The following is a 21,210-nucleotide window of genomic DNA, read 5'->3' on the forward strand; positions in this document are numbered from 1 at the left end:
CTACATCTTGCCTCTCTTGTCCTCCTCTCCTTGGTAACGGGCAAAGTCTTTGTCCTTTAGTTTGCAAGTATAACATTTCTTAAAAAAGTATACCATTTCTTAAAATTAGGTATTAGTACTGTAACTTTGCTCTTTCTCAAAGTTACTTTGCCTTTTTAAGGACATTTCCATTCTCTGTGAACTTCATAAACATGAATTTTAGAATAGTTTTGACAAAAAAGCCTGCTGGGATTTTGGTGGGGATTGCTTAGATAACCCTAAGCTTGGAGTTCATTATATTGAGTCTTCTGACTCATGAAGATCTTGGTCTGCATACTTAGGCCTTTAACTTCTCAGTGTTTTGTAGTTTTCAGTGCACATGTTTTCTATTTATTTTGTCAAATATATCCCTAAATATTTAATGTTTTTTTGTAAACAGTATTGTTTTTATAACTTGATCTCCAACCAGGTCTTATCCAATAAACATGTGGCTCCTGATCATCTGTTGCAAATCTGTCAGCGGATCGGTCCTATTTTGGATAAAGAAATTCCACCCAGTATTTCAAGAGTGACTTCTTTACTTGGTGCAGGAAGGCAGTCTTTGCTACGTACAGCAAAAGGTACCTTAATTTGAAGAAGCGTTCTGCTTTGTATTAATAGTTATTATAATTGTGCTGTAATGTAAGCATTGTGGAAGAAAGGTGTTATGTAACTATAAATCATCCTGTGGACTATAAAATTCTCTCCATTTAGCATAGAGCATTGAATTTTATTATAAAAGTGTTTAATGAGTCCTTCTGCTTTTAAAAATATTGATTAGGTATAGATGTTAAGCTATACAAATCTTTACCTTATTCTGAGATGCTTGAGGTTTTAACAATGTGAGTTCTTAATTTTTTATTTTGTAGCTTAGTTTTCACTGAATGTAATTGTATGTGTCTAATAAACTTTTAAATGCTAGAAATACTTCATTTGCTATAAGATCCTGAAATTTTCTAAGTTTGATAGCCATTTGAAAACATCACCCAAACTGTACAATTTCGTGGTTCTTTTTTTTACCAGTTTATTTTTTTCATAAAGTTATGTGATAGCAAAATGATTGAATTTTTCTATATTCTGTTAGCTTGGTATAAATGACCTAGACTAAGTACATGTATGTGATAAGATTTATGTATAAAACATGGATAGCTCAACTGCTAATGGGACATTGTTGGTGTTTGATCCTTAGCATACGTGAAGTTAATCCCAAGATAAGTTTTGATAAGAGCTGTTGCTGACGTGATGCTGCTCTTTAGATGCAGCACTAGTATACATCTTTGACAGCAAGAGCAGCCCACCCTCTTGGTTCCATGCTAGTTAGGTTTGTCAGCTGTCATTGTTTCCTAGTGCTCAGTAGTCATGCCACAATGTGGATTGATTCAGGTTGCTGTCCATATTCTTATGTGTCCCTATCCACCGTGTAATTATTCTACATTAGGTTGTTATGTAGTGCTTTCTTGGGTGGTCTGTTTTCCTTGTGTTAATGCTCAAATGTGGTGATTCAGTGATGAGCACAACACTGAGAGTGGCAGCCCTTTGAAGACTTCATTGATTAAATACAGTAAGCTGTCCTAGTGTAGGGGCCATATTTCTCTGTTTGTCTTGTTCTAGTGCCATAAGGGAATGCCATGTAACTGCTCTTTGATCATGATGGTGGTAATGAATCCATTCATGTAAACCTAATATACCTGTTAGTTTGGGGCACCCGAGGCTCAGTAGAGGTTTTGTATAATGTACTTTTCTCCCTTCCTCTTTCAGCTTTGAGAGACTAATTTTTTAGCACAACAAAGATTGCTTGTAACTGGTGTTCTGCTACTGTCTCCTATAGAGGAGGGCAGATGAGTATTTACTAGTAGATTGAAGAGGAATGGGACCTTGGGATTTGTGTTCAGAGGCATAGATCCTACATAGGGTCTCCTCCTTGTGTACAGGATGATCTGATAGCAGATTAAGAGGAGAGCCGTTTACATTTGTCAGTACTTCCTAAGAAAACTTAAAGTCATGGTAGTATCGGTCAAATTAATATGAAAACTGAAGGCCATTTAAATAAATTGATTTTAAGAATTTCCATATACATCAAATAAATTTTTCTTAACAAAAGCCTTCCATTTTGGAAAGTTGGATCAGGTGTGATTAAGTCCTTTTATATATTATATGGCTTAATTCCACATTGAAAAATAAAAATGTACTCTGGGACTTTAAATCAAGGTCTTTTTTATGGTCCATGCCTACTAATTATTTGCAGTGGTTCTCTTTAAAGGTCCTGGAACCTTTGAGCCTCAGTTACCTCACTTACAAACTGACGATAATACCTACCTCACAGGGTTGTTGTGAGGATTTAAATGAGATACAATGTATGTTGAACGCACTTTGTAAATTGTAAAGTGCTGCACAAATGTTAGTTGTTGTTGCTGTTGTATCTGAGATGTCTTAAACCTTTTTCTCTTCAGAAATAGTCTAATAAACCTTCAGGGCTATTCTGTTAAAGTATATTAGTTGGTTAAACTTTGAATAAACAGTTTATTACAATATACGTAAGTATTCTTTAAAATCTTTTTTTGGGTTAACTTTCAAGATTTTATGTGTATCTAAAATTCATTTTAAAGACTGCAGGCACACAGTTTGGAAGGGCTCTGCCTTTGCTGCTCTTCATAGAGGAAGACCACCTGAAATGCCTGTGAATTATGGCTCCCCACCAAATCTTGGTAAGTGAAACTGGCCTCTTATTTATTTAAATTAATTTTATTGGGGATTTGTGCAACTCTTATCACAATCCATGCATGCATCCATTATGTCAAACACATTTGTACATTTGTTGGAACTTGGCCTTTTACATGCCCTAAAGTATTCTTTTAATTTCTTGAACAACTTTGAAAATGCTACTGCAATGTTTAAAAGGAAATAGTGGTACTACTGTTTTACTAGTACCAACTCAAATGTCAGATTTTGTTGTTTCCTTAAGTAATTTCCTAAAAAATAGAAATGAATTAAAATAATCTTATCTTGAAAAGAAATCAGTATTACTGATATAGTAATATAATAATTGGGAGGAAACTTATGTCCTGAAGATTTTTAGAATATGATTTAGTAACCCTTTGGAAGTCCCTCTCTCTATTAGGTTGGGGTTGCTGTGAGCTAACAAATCGGCTACAGGGCACCTCACATAGAATCTTTGACTTTATTAATTTTTACATAGAAGCACTCCCTTAACTTTTTCATTATTTTTATTTCCTAGTGGAGATCCATCGAGGAAAACAACTCACAGGGTGTTCCGCTTTTAACACAGCATTTCCAGGAATTATGTATCAGCATTTAAAAATGCACAGAAGGATTCTTGGACATCTCTCTGCTGTTTATTGTGTAGCATTTGATAGAACAGGACATAGAATTTTCACAGTGAGTTAACATTTTAAATTTAATTTGGGGCTCTGTAGTGTTCAGTAGAGGCTTTGTGAGAATCTTCTAAAACATGTAGATTTTAGATTTTCTATTCTCAGGGAAAAAGATTTTGACTCCATGTGGATCTCTGGTGGTGTGGTGAGTACACATTGGGCTATTAATGAGGTCAGCAGTTTGAATCCACTAGTCATTAACATTCCACAAGAGAAAGATGAGGCGGTCTTACCATAAAATTTACAGCCACAGAAACCCACAGGGGCAGTTCTACTGTATCTTGTAAGGTTACTATGAGTCAGAATTGACTTGTTGGTGTGAATTTGGAGTTTTGGAGGGTCTGATATGGGACCCGAGGTACCTTCAGTAGTTAAGATGAAGATAGTTGGGATTTTGTGTTGTTTTTAAAGACCTTCATTTAGATTAGTGATTCCTAAGCATATGACCATTGAGGTGGTTTTTAAAAGTTAAGAAAAAATCCATCCTTACTTTATCTCCTGTAGACCTACTAAGTTAGATTTACTTCTCATAAGTGTATTAACAACAAAAAATCTTCAAATCTTCTTTTAAAAAAGTTTTATTGAAAAAAAAGTTTTATTGGAGTCTCTTACAATATACTGTACATCAGTTGTATCAAGCATATATATACATTCATTGCCATCCTCATTTCCTAAACATTTAAAATCTTTTGTAGGTGATTTTTATTTATACTGATTAATCACTGATCCAGAGAAAACGTTGATAATAAAAATATTTTAGGGTTCTAAATGATTAAAAATTTTAGAATTTAAGTTAACCATTTGAATATTTCAAAGGGAAATTAGAAGAGCTTGAGAATTTTCAGTTTCATTTTTCACACGTGAGATTCATAATAGCTTCTTCCTGCTGAGTGAATGCATGTTGGTTGACCCTCTGAATTTAGACAATGGATCTTTAAAATTAGGGTGCTAATGTCCAGCTTATTATTTAGGGGGGATTGCCACTTATTTCTCAATCGATGAAACTGACCTCATTAAATTACTTAATTTGGCGTGAGTTAAACACTTAACCATTATTAATTGAAATAGATGAGCCATGAACTTTTAGTTGTACTTACTTTGTCAGACAATTTGTATAGTATAATAACAAGTTAATAAAATATCATCCAACTTACAGTAGTTATAACATCACTATGTCATTAGGTAGATTTCTTTTGTTTTAAAACAAATACTATTAAATTTATAGAGGATCATGCAATTGGAAAGTGAGGAAGTTACAGTCTGGGTAGCATGTAAAAAGATTACTTTAAAAGATTTTGTGTACTGGTGGGTACGCATTTATTTTTGGGTTTATTTTATTTTTTTCCTGTAGGGATCAGATGACTGTTTGGTAAAGATTTGGTCAACGCATAATGGCCGCTTATTATCCACATTAAGAGGTCATTCTGCAGAAATTTCAGATATGGCAGTAAACTATGAGAACACCATGATTGCTGCTGGGAGCTGTGATAAGATAATTAGAGTATGGTGCTTGAGAACTTGTGCCCCAGTTGCTGTGCTACAAGGACACACGGGATCAATTACATCTTTACAGGTAAAAGTTTTAACTTTGATGTGCACTTATATGTGTTTATTACTGTCACTGTTTCCTTTTAATTTGTATTGGAGTTGAGAATAGTGTGTGATTTTTAAATTTAGTAATCAAAAGAAAATATAATCAGTTATTCTTAGACAATAAATGAATAAAATGATGCAACCAAAACCTAATGCAGTTAGAGCTTTGTAAGAAGATGGATAACATTTCTTTGAGCTTTATGGTTGAACTGGATGAGTGTCAATTAAAAACTGGTGCTAGGATAATTCTCTGTTTTAAATTGTGTGGATTTTTCACAAACTGATTAAATTGGCTAAAGTGGATTTCTTTCTTTGTTATGGAGGATAATTTTGGGCCTATAAAAAAGTGGACAGAATAATGAACTCCTACATAGCCATGAACCCATTTCATAGTCACATGACTTTATGTTCATACAGCAAATTCTGTTCAGTATTTCAAGTTTTTTCCCCCAGAATGTCTCTGTAAAAGTTAGGGATTCTTTTTAAAAACATAAACCACACCACCATTGTCAATTGTTTTTTGTTGATGTTCAAATTTCCAGTTGTTTTAGAAGAGGCATGGTTTAATTTGTGAATTAGGAGCCAAGAAAGTCAACACTTTGCACTTGGTTGCTATAAAAGAAACTATACCACACAGATGGTACTCCTTACTGAGGGATATTTTAATTCCCTGGCAGTTTCTGGGGAATAGGAGCTAGATGGTGCCAATTGCTGCATCCTTTTGGAGTACTTTAACGTGTTCTTATGTGTGATCTATTAGATGGTGGTTGGATCTAGAGTAGGACTGTATATACTCATATATAGGCCGAGTTTTTCAGCACATTTTTAATACAGTTTTTGTTGTAAAATTAGGTGCCTTGGCTGATACTGGGGTCGGCTTATACTCGAGTATAAAAAGTATATATGGTAGTTCTCAAATATGCATGGACAGATTATTTAAAACACAGATTGCTTAGACTCCAGGCCCAAAATAACTGATTCAGTTCATTTGGGGATAGGATGGTGGTGAGGGTAATAGTAGTATTAAGTACTGTGAAGTTAGCTTATAGTGATTCAGAGTGAATTTGTGTATAATGGTATCCCAAAACAACTAAATGCTGATTGGTCTTGCGTCATCCTCCCAATTGTTATATTTGAGCCTGTTGTTGTAGCCACACTGGGTCATTCCATCTTGCTGAGGGTCTTGGTCTGCTCTTCTGATCCTTCTCCTGGCCAAGCATAATGTCCTTCTCCACAGATTACTTTCTTGATAATATGCCTGGTGTATGCGAGATGAAGTCTTATGATCCTTAGGAACTGATCACTTGCATTTATAATAATTTGCACATGTTGTAGAACATGCTTCTGGGGACCACATTGTCATACTCACTGACGTTGAACTTTGATCACATAGATGTATTATTCCATTGGAATGCCCGAAATGTATAGTGGTCTCTATATTGTTGTTAGGTGTGATTGAGGGAAGATTAAAACGAGAGTTAAGAGTGTATTGAGGAAAAGGAATTTTATTTGGTCTTTTTTTTTTAGAGAGTGAGTGAGTGAGAGAGTGAGTGAGTTAGTGAGTGAGTAAGAGTGAGTGAGTGAGTTGGTGAGTGAGTGAGTGAGAGTGAGTGAGTTAGTGAGTAAGAGAGAGTGAGAGAGAGTGCGTAGTGAGTGAGTGAGTGAGTTGGTGAGTGAGTGAGTGAGTGAGTGAGTAAGAGAGAGTGAGTGAGAGTGAGTAGTGAGTGAGTGAGTGAGTGAGTTAGTGAGTGAGTCCAGGAAAAGGAATTTTGAGTAAAAACTTTATCTACTAGTTGTGAACCAGATGAGTTGTATTTTAAGAGTAAAAGTGAATAAACCAAGGTAAACCAGAAGTGAAGCTGTTTTTCACAGAAACTGTAGTGTAGCTTCAAATTATCTTGCTTCTCACAGACTAACAGGATTTAGGATTGCTGGGTGCAGGCTAGAAGCAGAAATTGCTTTAGAGGTTGGATAGCATCTAGAGCAGTGGTTCTCAACCTTCCTAATGCCGTGACCCTTTCATATCCTTCCTCAGGTTGTGGTGACTCCCCTAGCCATAAAATTATTTTCATTGCTACTTCATAACTCTAATTTTGCTACTGTTATGAATCGGGGACCCCTGTGAAAGGGTACTTTGAGTCCCAAAGTGGTCTTGACCCACAGGTTGAGAACTGCAGATCTAGAGCCTTTCAAAACAACAAAAACAAACCTCAAACACTACCATCAAGTCAAATCCAACTCATATGGACCCTATAGGACAGAGCTTCCCTGTGGATTTCTGCGGCTGTAATTCTTTACGGGAGTATAAATCCTCCCCTTCCTCCTATAGAGTCTCTGGTGGTTCCATTCTACTGACCTTGCAGGTATCAGCCCAGTGTATAACCACTACTCACCTTAGCTCCTTAAAAACAGAGAAACTTACTTAGCAGTGTTTCAACAGTGGATGATAGCATCCCCTGGGCGGTGCTGAAATAACACCAGTTAAGAAAGAAGAAAAATGTATAAATATTGAAAAGGAAGATATAAAATACTAATTTTCCAACTTTGGTTGCCTACTTGAAAAACTCACAAGAATTAATTAAAAATGCTTCAACAGATTGTTATTAATTTTATATAATACCAACTCTAAAACTAGATAGTGGTGATATTTGCACAGTGATTGTGGATGTATTGAATGCCATCCATCCACTGCCATCAAGTAATTTCTGACTTAAGGGGACCCTATAAATGTTAATGAATGAAGTGGTGAATGTTATGTTTTGTGAATTTGTAACACAGATAAATAAATACACTATTTCTGTTAGGGAAGGTGTTAAATATACAGATAGACACTTTAGCCAAATGGCTCTTTCTGTTTCTATAACATTCCTATCTCTTCTTAATTTTGTACTTTGCTGATATTGTTCCTTAGGCTTTTTTCTGGTGATTGTTCTTATCCTTGTACTTAGCGTATCTTCAGTGCTGTATGAAACATTGTATGCGTGAGAAGTGGTGGGCAATAGCAAAACATTGTCACTGTCTTTTCAACTCTTATCACTATCCATACATACACATTGTCACTGTTTAACAAGCAGTATGTCAATCCCATTTTTATCTGCTGTTGCTTGGTAGGTATTCTTGAGTTTTTCCTGATACCTACTTGACTCCATGGGCAACAGAACAAAACCCTGCCTGGTTGTGAGCCATCCTCAAATTTAGTCGGTGTTATGTTTGAGCCCGTTGATGCAGTCACTGTACCAGTCCTTCTCATTGAGGTCTTCCTTTTTTTACTGACCACCTGTTATAGCAAGTATGATCTCCTCCCAGGACTGGTCCCTTCTTATAACACGTTCAACATAGAGCTCTTATTAATGAAGATCAAAGACTGCAGCCGTTAGTGTGAATTGTAACTCAGTGTAAAGAAATTAAAATCTTCATCACTGTACCAGGAGAGATCTTCCTGTTAGAGAGAAAAGATTGAGATTGCAAGGATTTTATTTTTCTCGCATCCATAGTCAGTGTCCATGGAAGCAGTACTTAAATGAAATCCAATGAAAGAGTATAATCAATAGCACTTGAAGAAGTTGTGGAATTGGAACATGTTTTGTTGTGTATATTTTTGCCACAATTAGAAAAAAATATTACCTGACAGTACAAGGTAGAAGAAAATGTTCAAGAATCGAATGGTGATAATAATACAACTCTTTAAAAAACTCATTTTATTGTAAGGTCGTACAACTCTTATCACAATCCATACATCCATCCATTGTGTCAAGCACATTTGTACATTTGTTGCCACCATCATTCTCAAAACATTTGCTTTTTACTTGAGCCCTTGGTAACAGCTCATTTTCCCCCTCCCTCCTTGTGCCCCCTCCCTCACGAACCCTTGATAATTTTATAAATTGTTATTTTTTCATGTCTTACACTGTCTGATATCTCCCTTCACCTACTATTCTGTTTTCTGTCCCCCAGGGAGGAGGTTATATGTAGATCCTTGTGATCAGTTCCCCATTTCTGCCTCATCTTCCCTCCACTTTCCCGGTATCACCACTTTCACCACTGGTACTGAGGGGTTCATCTGCCTGGATTCCCTGTGTTTCCAGTTCCCATCTGTACCAGTATACATCCTCTGGCCTAGCCAGACTTGCAAGGTAGAATTCGGATCATGTTAGTGCGGGGGGAAGAAGCATTTAGGAACTAGAGGAAAGTTGTATGTTTCATCATTGCTACACTGCATCCTGACTGGCTCGTCTCCTCCCCACTACCCTTCTGTAAGGGGATGTCCAGTTGCCTATAGATGGCCTGTAGGTCCCCACTCTGCACCCCCTCTCCTTCACAGTGATGTGATATTTTGTTCTTTGATGCCTGATACCTAATCCTATCGACACCTTGTGATCACACAAGCTGGTATGCTTCTCCCATGTGGGTTTTGTTGCTTCTCAGCTAGATGGCCGCTTGTTTATCTTCAAGCCTTTAAGACCCCCAGATGCTATATTTTTTGATAGCTGGGCACCATCAGCTTTCTTCATCACATTTGCTTATGTACCCACTTTGTCTTAAGTGATCGTGTCAGGAAGGTGAGCATCATGGAATGTCAATAGAATGTCAATAAATTTAATAGAACAAAGTGTTCTTGCATTAAGGGAGTAATAGTACAACTCTTGATGTGATTGAATTGTATGATCTGTGGATTAACGTGCTAATAAAACTTAAAAAAATGAAATGATGTGTCAAATGGGCAAATGTGTGGCAAGAGACCCACTTTAAAATGTTAAAGAGTAAAGATGTCATTTTGAGAACTAAATTGCCCCTGAGCAGGCATATGATATTAAAAAAATAGGTTTATTGGCATCTAATTCACATCTTATAATGTAATAGTTAAGTCATATAAAGGAGAATTGTGCAATTACCACCACAATCAATTTCAAAATATTTTCTTTCTTACACGCGCCCTTCCATGACCCTGGGTAATTACTAATCTAGTTACTGACTATAGTATCTAAAGTACTTTAGGTACCTGTAGGTAAATACCTATCCTGGATTTCATAAACAGTAAGTCATGTAAAATACAACAAACAAAAACAACAAAACCAGAAAAACCTCAATTGAAATGGAAGCAGAAAATATTAAAAACGGAAACAACTTTACAATGGGTCAAAAGATCAAATGAGAAGGCTTCTTTTACAACAAGCAGCCTTCTAAGTGAGGTGTCTACTGAGTCCACATACCATCCAGTATGATCCATGGATTGGAAAAAAAATCTAAAACATGAAGTTACTGTGAGATGAGGACAACTAACAAAAGCAAAACTATACGTTATTTGTCCCTTAGACTTAACCACGCATAAGATTTTTAAAGTTTGTCGTTTTCAGCAGGACATAGAAAAATTATTTTAATAAATGAGAAATGGTTGGTTGTTGGTGTATACCTTATTTTTTCATCCATTTCTATTTTGGTGGACTTTTGGGTTATTTCCCCTCCTGTCCCATACAAATTAAGCCTCTGTTGAATTCCATTTTATCACGGTCCAGGAATGTGCGCAGCTGTCATAAAGACAGCACTTGTTAAGTCAATTATGGCAGATGTAGTTGTTAACATGTAAAAAAAACTATGGTGTTTCCAATTACTACATATGCATGGAAAAGTTGGACAGTGAACAAGAAGGGTAAAAGAATTGACACATTTGAATTATGGTGGTGGAGAATATTAAATATACCATAAACTTGTCAGAAAGATGAATAAATGTATTTGGAAAGTTATATCCATAATTCTTAGAAGAGTGCATGTGGAGATTTTATCTCACTCTTTTTGAACATGGTGTCAGGATTGGCAAATCTCTGTAGATTGTAAGCATTTACTGAGCATGATGCCTTTCTACAGTGTACCATCATGCTTGGTAAAGTTAGAGGGTCAGTGACAAAGATACCCCCCCTCAGTGAGATGGATTGAAAAAATGGCGGGAGAAGTGCACTCAAACAGCAGAGATTCTGAGGATAATAACAGTGCTGGGTAATGTTCTGTTGTAGTATATAAAGTCACCGTGAGTTTAAACTTACCCGAGGGTGTCTAACAAAAATAAGTCCTTTAATCTTGACCCAGCATAAAGTTTTTAAAATCCATATTGTAGTGTGTATGAGCACTTATGAAAAATTATTTTAATAACCTGAATGATAGTCCATTGTTGGTGTATGCCTTATTTTTCCATCCATTTATATTTTTATATACTTTTGGGGTTGTTTTCACCTTTTGTCTGGAATACTATAATGGACATGAGTCTGTTTATGTTCTTAAGGTTTTGCGGGGGCGTATCTTTGGAATGTAGTTGTTGGGTCATGGTAGATCTATTTAACTTTTTTTTCTCCACAATTAAAACTTAATGATCAGTAAACAAATTACTGTATTTCGTTTTTACTTTAGATCTTTGACATTGGTTTGAGATAATACCTTTATCTTATTTAAATATTATATTAAGTCCATTTTGGATTTTGAGTTATCTCTTGGTCATTTTGTACCTTCTGTGCTCCAGGCTTTTAATTATTGAGGCGCTTTACTGTATTTTAATATCTGATAATAAAAAATACTCATTTTTTTCAGTTTTTCTGATCTGGTTGTTCTTGTTCATAAGTTTGAAAATTTGAGATCACATTATACTGCTCAATTAACATAAGAATGATCTTTAAAAATTTTAGTACAGTGACATCACCTATAATTTTGGAGTTCCTTTTACGTAGTCATTTGAAGTTAATTTTGAAAAACTTAAAATACCACTTCAAAGCTGCTCTAGAAGCTAAATTGAGTATATTGTTGCTTTTTAGTTTAGTCCAATGGCCAACGGCTCTCAAAGATACATGGTCTCTACTGGTGCTGATGGGACAGTTTGTTTTTGGCAGTGGGATTTAGAATCCTTGAAATTCAGGTAAGTAATAATATGGCACATTTTGTCTTTTTAAAAAATAATTAAAAAATTGTTTTATTAGGGTCTCATACAACTCTTATCACAATCTATACATACATCAATTTTGTAAAGCACATTTCTGCATTCATTGCCCTCATCATTTTCAAAACACTTGCTCTCCACTTACGCCCCTGGCATTAGCTCATTTTTTCCCCCTTCCACCCTGTTCCCCTCTCCCTTGATAATTTTTAAAAAAACATTTTATTAGAGGCTCATACAACTCTTATCACAATCCATATATATATATATATATATATATATATATATACATATACATGTATAAAGCACATCTGTACATTCTTTGCCCTAATCATTTTCTTTTCTTTTTATTTTTTTACGTTTTATTAGGGGCTCATACAGCTCTTATCACAATCCATACATGTACATACATCAATTGTATAAAGCACATCCGTACATTCTTTGCCCTAATCATTTTCAAAGCATTTGCTCTCCACTTAAGCCCTTTGTATCAGGTCCTCCTTTTTTTTTCTCCCCTCCCTCCCCGCTCCCCCCTCCCTCATGAGCCCTTGATAATTTATAGATTATTATTTTGTCATATCTTGCCCTATCTGGAGTCTCCCTTCCCCCCTCCTCTGCCATCCATCTCCCAGGGAGGAGGTCTCATGTGAATCCTTGTAGTCAGTTCCCCCTTTCCAACCCACTCGCCCTCCACTCTCCCAGCATCGCCCCTCACACCCTTGGTCCTGAAGGTACCATCCACCCTAGATTCCCTGTCCCTCCAGCCCCCATATGCACCAGTGTACAACCTCTGCCCTATCCAGCCCTGCAAGGTAGAATTCGGATCATGGTAGTTGGGGGGAGGAAGCATCCAGGACCTGGGGAAAAGCTGTGTTCTTCATCGGTACTACCTTGCACCCTCATTGACCCATCTCCTCTCCTGAACCCCTCTGTGAGGGGATCTCCATTGGCCGACACTTGGGCCTTGGGTCTCCACTCTGCACTTCCCCCTTCATTCACTATGGTGTGTGTGTGTATATGTGTGTGTGTGTGTATATATATGTATATGTACTTTTTTTTTTTTGCATGATTCCTTATACCTGGTCCCTTTGGCACCTTGTGATCGCACAGGCTGGTGTGCTTCTTCCATGTGGGCTTTATTGCTTCTGAGCTAGATGGCTTCTTGTTCACCTTGAACCCTTGATAATTTATAAATTATTATTTTGTCATCTCTTGCCCTGTCCGACATCTCCCTTCACACACTTTTCTGTTGTCCGTCCCCCAGGGAGGAGGTTACATGTAGACCCTTGTAATTGGTTACCCCTTTCCAACCCATCCTCGCTCTACCCTCTCAGTGTGGCCACTCACACCACTGGTCCTGAAGGGATTATCACCCTGGAGTCCTTGTGTTTCTGGCTCTTATCTGTACCAGTGTACATCCTCTGGTCTAACCAGACTTGCAAGGTAGAATTGGAATCATTGTGGTATGAGTTTGGGGGGAGCCAGCCCCCCACCACTAATCACAGGTTCAGTAAGCACAATTGTACAGTTGATATATATGTCATCGAGAACATGAATGATAGAAGAGACATTACAATAATGCAGTCAGACACATTACATGTTAGCATTGCTCACCTCAGCCCTGCTTGGTGGTCTCCGTGGAGAAAGGGGGAAGGGAAGGAGGCCAAGGGGAAAGGGAAATGGGAGGAGAGGGAGCTGAAGAGAGAGGTGGGGAGAGACCAGCGAGAGAAACCTCTCTTTGCTAACCCAGGCCTATATACCTTTTGGGGGCATGCAAGCCCACTGATTATAGGTAAAGACCTACGTCACAGGATGGTTTTGCATTATAGGTTATACAGCAATGAGAGGGGATGGTTTAGGGAGATGCAATAGGAAGAGGAGGGATTAGGGGTGTACATGTGACAAGATGGATGGATCCTAGATTCAGGATGGCAGCTTAACTTTGACCTGTTGTCTGGGTCTCCGTAGGAACCATTATCAGGGTGTAAACCCCACCTACAGGAACCAAGCTAAGGGTTGCAAGCTTCAGGGAGAAGTAATCCATTGTCTGCAGCAGCAGGGAGCAGGCCCACCTCTGGTGTGGGGAGACAGCAGTCTGCCTCTAGGGAGGATCTGACCTCTCCCCACAGATCATGATAGTGGGGGAGGGGATGGACGTATTTAGGAACTAGAGGAAAGTTGTATTTTTCATCACTCTTCTCTTCCCCGAGACCCTTCTGTAAGGGGATGTCCAGTGGCCTACAAATGGGCTTTGGGTCTCCACCCCACACTCCCCCGCTCATTCACTATGGTAAGATTTTTTGTTCTGATGATGCCTGATACCTGATCCCTTCGACACCTCATGATTTCAGAGCAGGTGTGCTTCTGAGCTAGATGGCTGCTTGTTTACCTTCAAGCCTTTAAGACCCCCGACTACATATCTTTTGATAGCTGGGCACCATCAGCTTTCTTTACCACAGTTGCTTATTCCCCCGCTTTGACTTCAGTGGTTGTGTTGGGAAGGTGAGCATCATAGAATGCTAGTTTAATAGAAGAAAATATTCTTGCATTGAGGGAGTAATTGAGTGGCGGTCCTATGTCTTATCTCTTAATTTAATATTAAACCTATAAATATATGCACATAGATCTATTTCCCCCTTCTCATATAAATATATTTGCATATGTACATACCTTTATCTAGACCTGTATAAATGCCCTTTGTCTCCCACGTCTTTCCTCTATTTCCTTTGACTTTCCTCCTGTCTCACTATCATGCTCAGTCCCCACCAGGGTTTCAGCAATTCCTCTTGGTTACATTACCCTTGATCATGCCCTACCAGGCCTCTCACACCCTCCTCACCACTGATTTGGATCAGTTGTTGTACCCTTGTCCCTGAGTTTGTTAACACAACAACCTTTCCCCCCACCTCCTCCTCTCCCATGTCGCCCCCCCCCCAACTGTCAGTCCCATTGTATTTTCTCTACATCCTTCATGTTGCCATTCAGATACCTTTGTTTCCAAAATATGGACATTTAAAAGTAACCTGAGTTGAGTCCCGCAAGGATGCTGAAACATTTATTTTGACATTCTCTTAATCAAATAATTGAAGAGTATAGGATACTTTTTTTCCCCATTTTATTGGGGACTCAATGCAACTTTCATCACAATCTTTATATACATCCATTGTGTCAAGCACATTTGTACATCTGTTGCTATCATCATTCTCAAAACACTTTCTGCTTGAGCCCTTGGTATCTGCTCATTTTGCCTCTCCCTCCCTGCTCCCCCTTATCTCATGAACCCTTGATAATTTATAAAGTATTATTTTGTCATGTCTTATACTGTCCAATGTTTTCCTTCACTCACTTTTCTGTTGTCTATCCCCCAGGGAGGGGGGTTACATGTAGATCCTTGTGATCAGTTCCCCCTTTGTACCCCACCTTCCAACTCCACCCTCCCGGTATTGCTACTCTCACCGCTAGTCCTGAAGGGTTCATCTGTCCTGGATTCCCTGTGTTTCCATTTTCTATATGTACCAGTGTACATCCTTTGGTCTAGCCAGATTTGTAAGGTAGAATTGGGATCATGATAGTATCGGAGAGGAAGCTTTTAAGAACTAGAGGAAAGTTTTATGTTTCATCATTGCTTCAGAGTGCAGGATTCTTAAGCATGAGTAAGAGAAATGGAAATAGCTCATTTAGAAGTGTATAGGCATACATGGGGAGGATAAGTCAAGAAATAGTTTTACATTATGTATGTGTTTGTGTATATATGTATATATGTTTAATTATTTTTATATTTTACTAATTTTATTGACATGTCTTACACAATCCAATATATTTATTCACTTAAAATTCTGTCATTCAGTCCCGTCGAATGGAGTTATATGATCATCAGTGCTATCAGCTCTCATTTCCCACCTCCCCCCTTCCCTTCCTGAACCATTACTCCTGTTACTGTTTCTGCAGGGTTATCCAACTTGACTTTCATGTACAATACAATCTTTAATATACAAGTAAACATGCAAATCTAACATGATTTATGAGATAAGACAAATAACCTTAATAGAAAGGGGAGCAAGTATTGAACTAGCAGATCATTATTCACGTTATATATATATTTGATCATTTTATTGGGGGCTTGTACAACTCTTATCACCATACATACATCAATTGTGTCACGTACACTTGTACATATGTTGCCATCATTATTTTCAAAACATTTTCTTTCTGCTTGAGCCCTTGGTCTCAGCTCATTTCCTCTCCTCCACATTATATTTTTATTGAATAAAGGTTTCTATGATTTTTGGCAATACATTTTTTGACTTATCTGTGTATTGGCTTAAAATATGATACATTTCATCTCTGTTTTTAACATGGCTGCTAGTATTACATGGGGCTAGTTTTATACCTTTGTTGGACCGTGCTATGGTTGTATACTCAGGATTTACTCTATGTTGGGTATACTTAGACTTTTGAGCTTTAGTCACCTCACTTTAAAACTAAGCCTTCATTTCATGTGTAGAAGAACTGATAAGAATTGAGCAGGGTCATTTCAAATCCAGTCAGGTATAAATATATAATAGAACTACTTGATACATTTGTATGCACATTGCTATAATATTTAATTATAGTATATTAGAACAAATTTCTAAAACTGTGTTAATGTGTTAAACTACCATGTTTTAAATCAATTATCTTCTTTTTAAAGTCCACGTCCACTGAAGTTCACTGAAAAACCTAGACCAGGAGTTCAAATGCTTTGTTCTTCTTTTAGCGTTGGTAAGATAACTTTAGTAATTTTGCTAATGTTATTTTAACATATATTAAATAACCACATTTTGGGCATGGTCATTTATGATATAGATGTAAAATGTGGTTCATTTAATTGGGCATAATTTATGATACTATTAGCCTTTTGTTGTTTTTCCTTTCCCTATTTTGCTTTTCTCTGTGATTTCTAATAATAATCACTGGTAGGACTGGGACCATTAAGATAGCTATGAAAGTCCCAAATTGAAAATGCCACCACTTAGAAAACAGTCTAAAAAAACAACAAAAAAAGTCTATTCCAAGTATGACAAAAAATTTGAAGGATTATTCCATCAAGATTATTCCATGAAAAAGGAATTCTTAGAGTTTTCTTTCTAATCAAATTTTAAATTGAACTCTACTCAAATAATGTATGTATTGGAACATTTTTTTTTGTAAGCTATAATACTTGTACTTTCTTTTTTTTTTGCAATCTTTAGTTTTTTCATTGGCTCCATAGAATTTTTTATGTGCTTTAAGTAGTTGCTTATGTAAAACTAATGATTGTAACATGTTTAAAATGTGTCTAACAAAGTAGATGATTTGAACTGTGTACAGACACTGCTCTTGAGTTTTGAAGGATCAAGTAATAGAGCAGATCAGTTGTTTTTCCAGAAGCAATGTAATGGATAAGTCAGTCTTCTGTGGTGACATCCCAAAGCTGTCCCACTGGGCTGTCACTGTCAATATTACTCTTGGGTAGCCTATTGGATAAGTGAGTTTTCTGCTGTAGCCCAGAAAGGACATTAATTCCGATACATCCATAGCCAGAGACAGCATGTCTCTTAACAGAAGGGACAGATTTCTTTGGTAGTTGATTCAGGAGTGGAAGGAACTCCAGCCTTTGACAGCAGTGAACTGTAACACACACACACACACACACAACTAATACCCGTGATCTGTTCATCCTTTGTGTCAGCATTTAGAAAAGACCGTTAAAGTGGCAGTTATACTAATGACTGGCAATTAAAGTAAAGAACAGAAATTAAGCTATTTGTGACCTATTACATTTCATTAAAAGACTTCCTTAAAAAAGCAAAAATCAGTGTTAGGAGCATATAAGAGCTGATAATGAAGGAGGCTGATTATGTCCATAGGAGAACGTTCTGAGTCATGCGCCCATGTACATTAGATATATGTTTATCTATACATAAACATGCTAAATTACGATTTTCAACAGTTAAAGCATCTATTTTTGGTAGTATGAGTTTATTTCCCCACACATACTATCTTGGTGAGATCATTCTTCTCTGATTTTTATTGTATAGTGAACTTGTGTGGTAACATCTTCATTTTCCTTAGGATAGGTCAAATTCTTTTTCTCCAGAAATATTAAAAAAACTTTAACCAATGAATTTTATATTCTGTAGTATAGCTTTAGGTATCGTATGTAGAATTGTTTAGAAAACAGGACCTCTTTTATTAAGGTATTTTTAGAGTAGTGGCACTAATGAATATTACCATACTTAATAAAGCAGAGGGAGATAGTGACCATTTCCAGACTGAAATACCTTTGCCTATGTAAGCAAAGTTCTTATTATCTTAGTTTTATGAACATGAGGTAGAACATGTATATTGAAATCAACGTAAATCTAGAATAAAAGTATTTTATTTACTGTAGAAATTTGATTTCTTGTTATAAACTGTTAAAAACGGATTTTTATAAACCACATGTTTAAATTTTAACATCTTTGTTTCAGGTGGTATGTTTTTAGCCACAGGCAGTACTGATCATGTAATCAGAATGTACTTTTTGGGTTTTGAAGCCCCTGAAAAAATTGCGGAACTTGAAAGCCACACTGTACGTATTTATGTTACAGAATTGCTAATAATATTTGTTGGTATAGAGGCAAATATTGCCTAGGGACATTATTAATGTTTTGAATTTTAACTTTAGCATAGAAAAATTGTCTTTATAGAGGAGGAATGTCTTAATGACAACTCGGGATCTTGTGTTACTATTTTTTATAGCCGTATTTTGATTATAAGCCAAACATCTTGGTTCTGTCTGTTGATCTGAGAGCATTTGGTTTGAGTTTATTCATCTTAACCAGGATAATGAAAATGTAATGTTCCTTTATAATGTGTAGTAAGATTTATAACTACCGGTATCCTGGAATGCTGAACAGGTCATTTCTCCTGTAGGAAGCTCTGTGTGGGAAACCATGTCACTCTTAGAGGCTATTTGATAAATTTTGACTCAACATTCAAAAAAGGAAAATGTCACCAACATGAAAATGCTTTTTTTTTAATCCGATAAATTCTGTATTCTGATTACTTTTCATATGTATATATATTTTATAAAGGTGTTACTAATTACAACTAGTTTTAGAGGCAATCTTTTTTTGGATGTATTTGTCATCTAGAAAAGAACCAATTCTTAGTTTTGTGAGACTTTATTAAGACTGCATTTAAAAGTACAGTATAATCATACCTGTTTGTATGATAGGGTCAAGTAACAAAAGTACAGATCTCTTGCTTGTTAAATCAAATAGGCTTCTAACACTAAAACTCAGTTTTGTTTATCTTTTGAACTGTCACTATTTTTTTGTTTCTGTTCCCCTATTTTAGGACAAAGTGGATAGCATCCAATTTTGTAACAATGGTGACAGGTAAGTGTGTGTGTGTGTGTGTGTGTGTGTGTGTGTGTGTGTGTTAGACAACTGTATACCCTACTGCTATATGGATCATGTCTAGTTCTGGATACTATTTCTCTCTACTATAGCAATCTGATCTTTCTCGCACCAAGTGGCTGGTGGGTTTCAACATCGATCTTGCAGTTAGTAATCCAATGCTTAACTCATAGCTCCACAAGGACTGTTAATTGAATGAAATGTGTCTGAAAACACATGAAATCAGTTTTTAGACTAGTAGTTTCTCCTGGCTTCTGGGATCAAATGTATTTAAGTTTTTCTTTAACTCACTATTGGCTAGATACTTGATTTACTGGTAAATTATATACAAAGACAATGAAAGTCATTATATTTGAGTAAAAGAAAAACAGTAAATTGACAATGCTTAAAATATATATCCTCCTAAAGTAAAAGGAAATAGAGGAAAGAAGGAAGGGGCAAAAGATATTTATAGAGGTAAAAATACAGGCATGTATATAGTATGTAAAGGTAACGATAGGGGTATAGGTCTATGTTCATGTATTTATATGTTAAGTATGAAGGTAGCAGATAGACATTGGGCTTCTACTCAAGTCCTCCCTCAGTGCAAGAATTCTTTGTTCTAATAACCTGGCATTCTGTGATGTTCACCTCCCCAGCACGATAGCTGAAGACAAAGTGGGTGCAAAAGCAAATGTGGAGAAGAAAGCTGATGGTGCCTAGCTATGAAAAGATATAGTGTCTGCACACTAGCCTGTGTGATCATGAGGTATCCACTGGATCAGATATCAGGCATCAGAAGACCAAAAACAATCACTCATATCAATGCGAACGAGGAGGGCCAGAGTAGAGCCCCGAAGCCTATCTGTGGACAATTGACAATTGTACATCCCCTCACAGAAGCATCCCAAGGAAGGACCAAGTCATTCAGGGCGCTACATAGCACCAATGGAGCACACAACTTTCTCCTAGTTCTTTAATGCTTCCCTCCCTCCCTCTCCCCCAGTTCTACCTTACAAATCTGGCTAGACCAGAACATGTACACTGGTACAGAGATACGTGGACTCCAGGACAGATAAACCCCTCACGAATAATAATGGGAGTAGCAATGCCATGAGGATAGGGGGAAGGTTGGGGTAGAAAAGTGAAACCAGTCGCAATGATTGACATGTAACACCCCCCCCCCCCAGGGGGATGAACAACAGAAATGTGGGTGAAGGGAGACAGCGGATGACTGTAAGATGAGAAAATAGTAACAATTTATAATTTATCAAGGATTCTTGAGGGTGAGAGGGCAGTGAGGGAGAGAAAAAAGGAGCTGATATCAAGGGCTCAAGTAGAAAGAAAATGCTTTGAAAATGATGGCAACCTATGTATAAATGCACTTCTTAAAATTAATACATAGATTTTTACAAGAGTTGTAAGAGCCTCCAAAAATATGATTTATTAAAAAATTATATATATTCTCCTATGTGGCCCCTTTGTCCTTCTCTTGCCTTGATTTCCTAATTTCTATTTTTTCAATACTTTTTATATGTTAAAAGAGTTATTTTTTTACATGATAAACAGCATGAATTAATTTGAATTTAGAGGTAAGGTACTTAAAATGAAATTTTTGCTCTCAATTTTGTGTCTTTTGTCTTCTCCCAATTAGGTTTTTTACTAGGTGGTTTTTGTACCTTGTCTTCTCAGTTAAGTGTCTTTCACAAGCTATTCATTGAATTTGAAATATTTTTTTCTCATTAGGGCAGGCAAATGATAGCAAACCTAGATATTTACCACCTTGATAAACCCAATTTCTTCACTTTTGAATCACTAATGATTCAGCTGACCTGTGCTATAAATTTTGACCTGGAATTTTCACTCTTGTTCTTGATTGCGCATATAA

At 36.7% G+C, this 21,210-nt stretch overlaps 1 protein-coding gene across 2 annotated transcripts in view; it reads left to right on the plus strand.

The window, feature by feature from the left end:
* The window catches only part of BRWD1 (bromodomain and WD repeat domain containing 1), a 145,428-nt gene that overhangs the window by 26,185 nt on the left and 98,033 nt on the right, over positions 1 to 21,210 (plus strand). For both annotated transcript variants that reach the window (XM_075542286.1, XM_075542285.1), the window contains exons 5-12: positions 449 to 599; positions 2,625 to 2,723; positions 3,254 to 3,414; positions 4,762 to 4,983; positions 11,801 to 11,901; positions 16,610 to 16,680; positions 18,411 to 18,511; positions 19,282 to 19,322. In XM_075542286.1, the coding sequence (XP_075398401.1) occupies positions 449 to 599; positions 2,625 to 2,723; positions 3,254 to 3,414; positions 4,762 to 4,983; positions 11,801 to 11,901; positions 16,610 to 16,680; positions 18,411 to 18,511; positions 19,282 to 19,322 (947 nt within the window). The remainder of the gene's footprint in view (positions 1 to 448; positions 600 to 2,624; positions 2,724 to 3,253; positions 3,415 to 4,761; positions 4,984 to 11,800; positions 11,902 to 16,609; positions 16,681 to 18,410; positions 18,512 to 19,281; positions 19,323 to 21,210) is intronic.

Source organism: Tenrec ecaudatus, chromosome 2, assembly GCF_050624435.1.
Source record: "Tenrec ecaudatus isolate mTenEca1 chromosome 2, mTenEca1.hap1, whole genome shotgun sequence".
Taxonomy (NCBI): domain Eukaryota; kingdom Metazoa; phylum Chordata; class Mammalia; order Afrosoricida; family Tenrecidae; genus Tenrec; species Tenrec ecaudatus.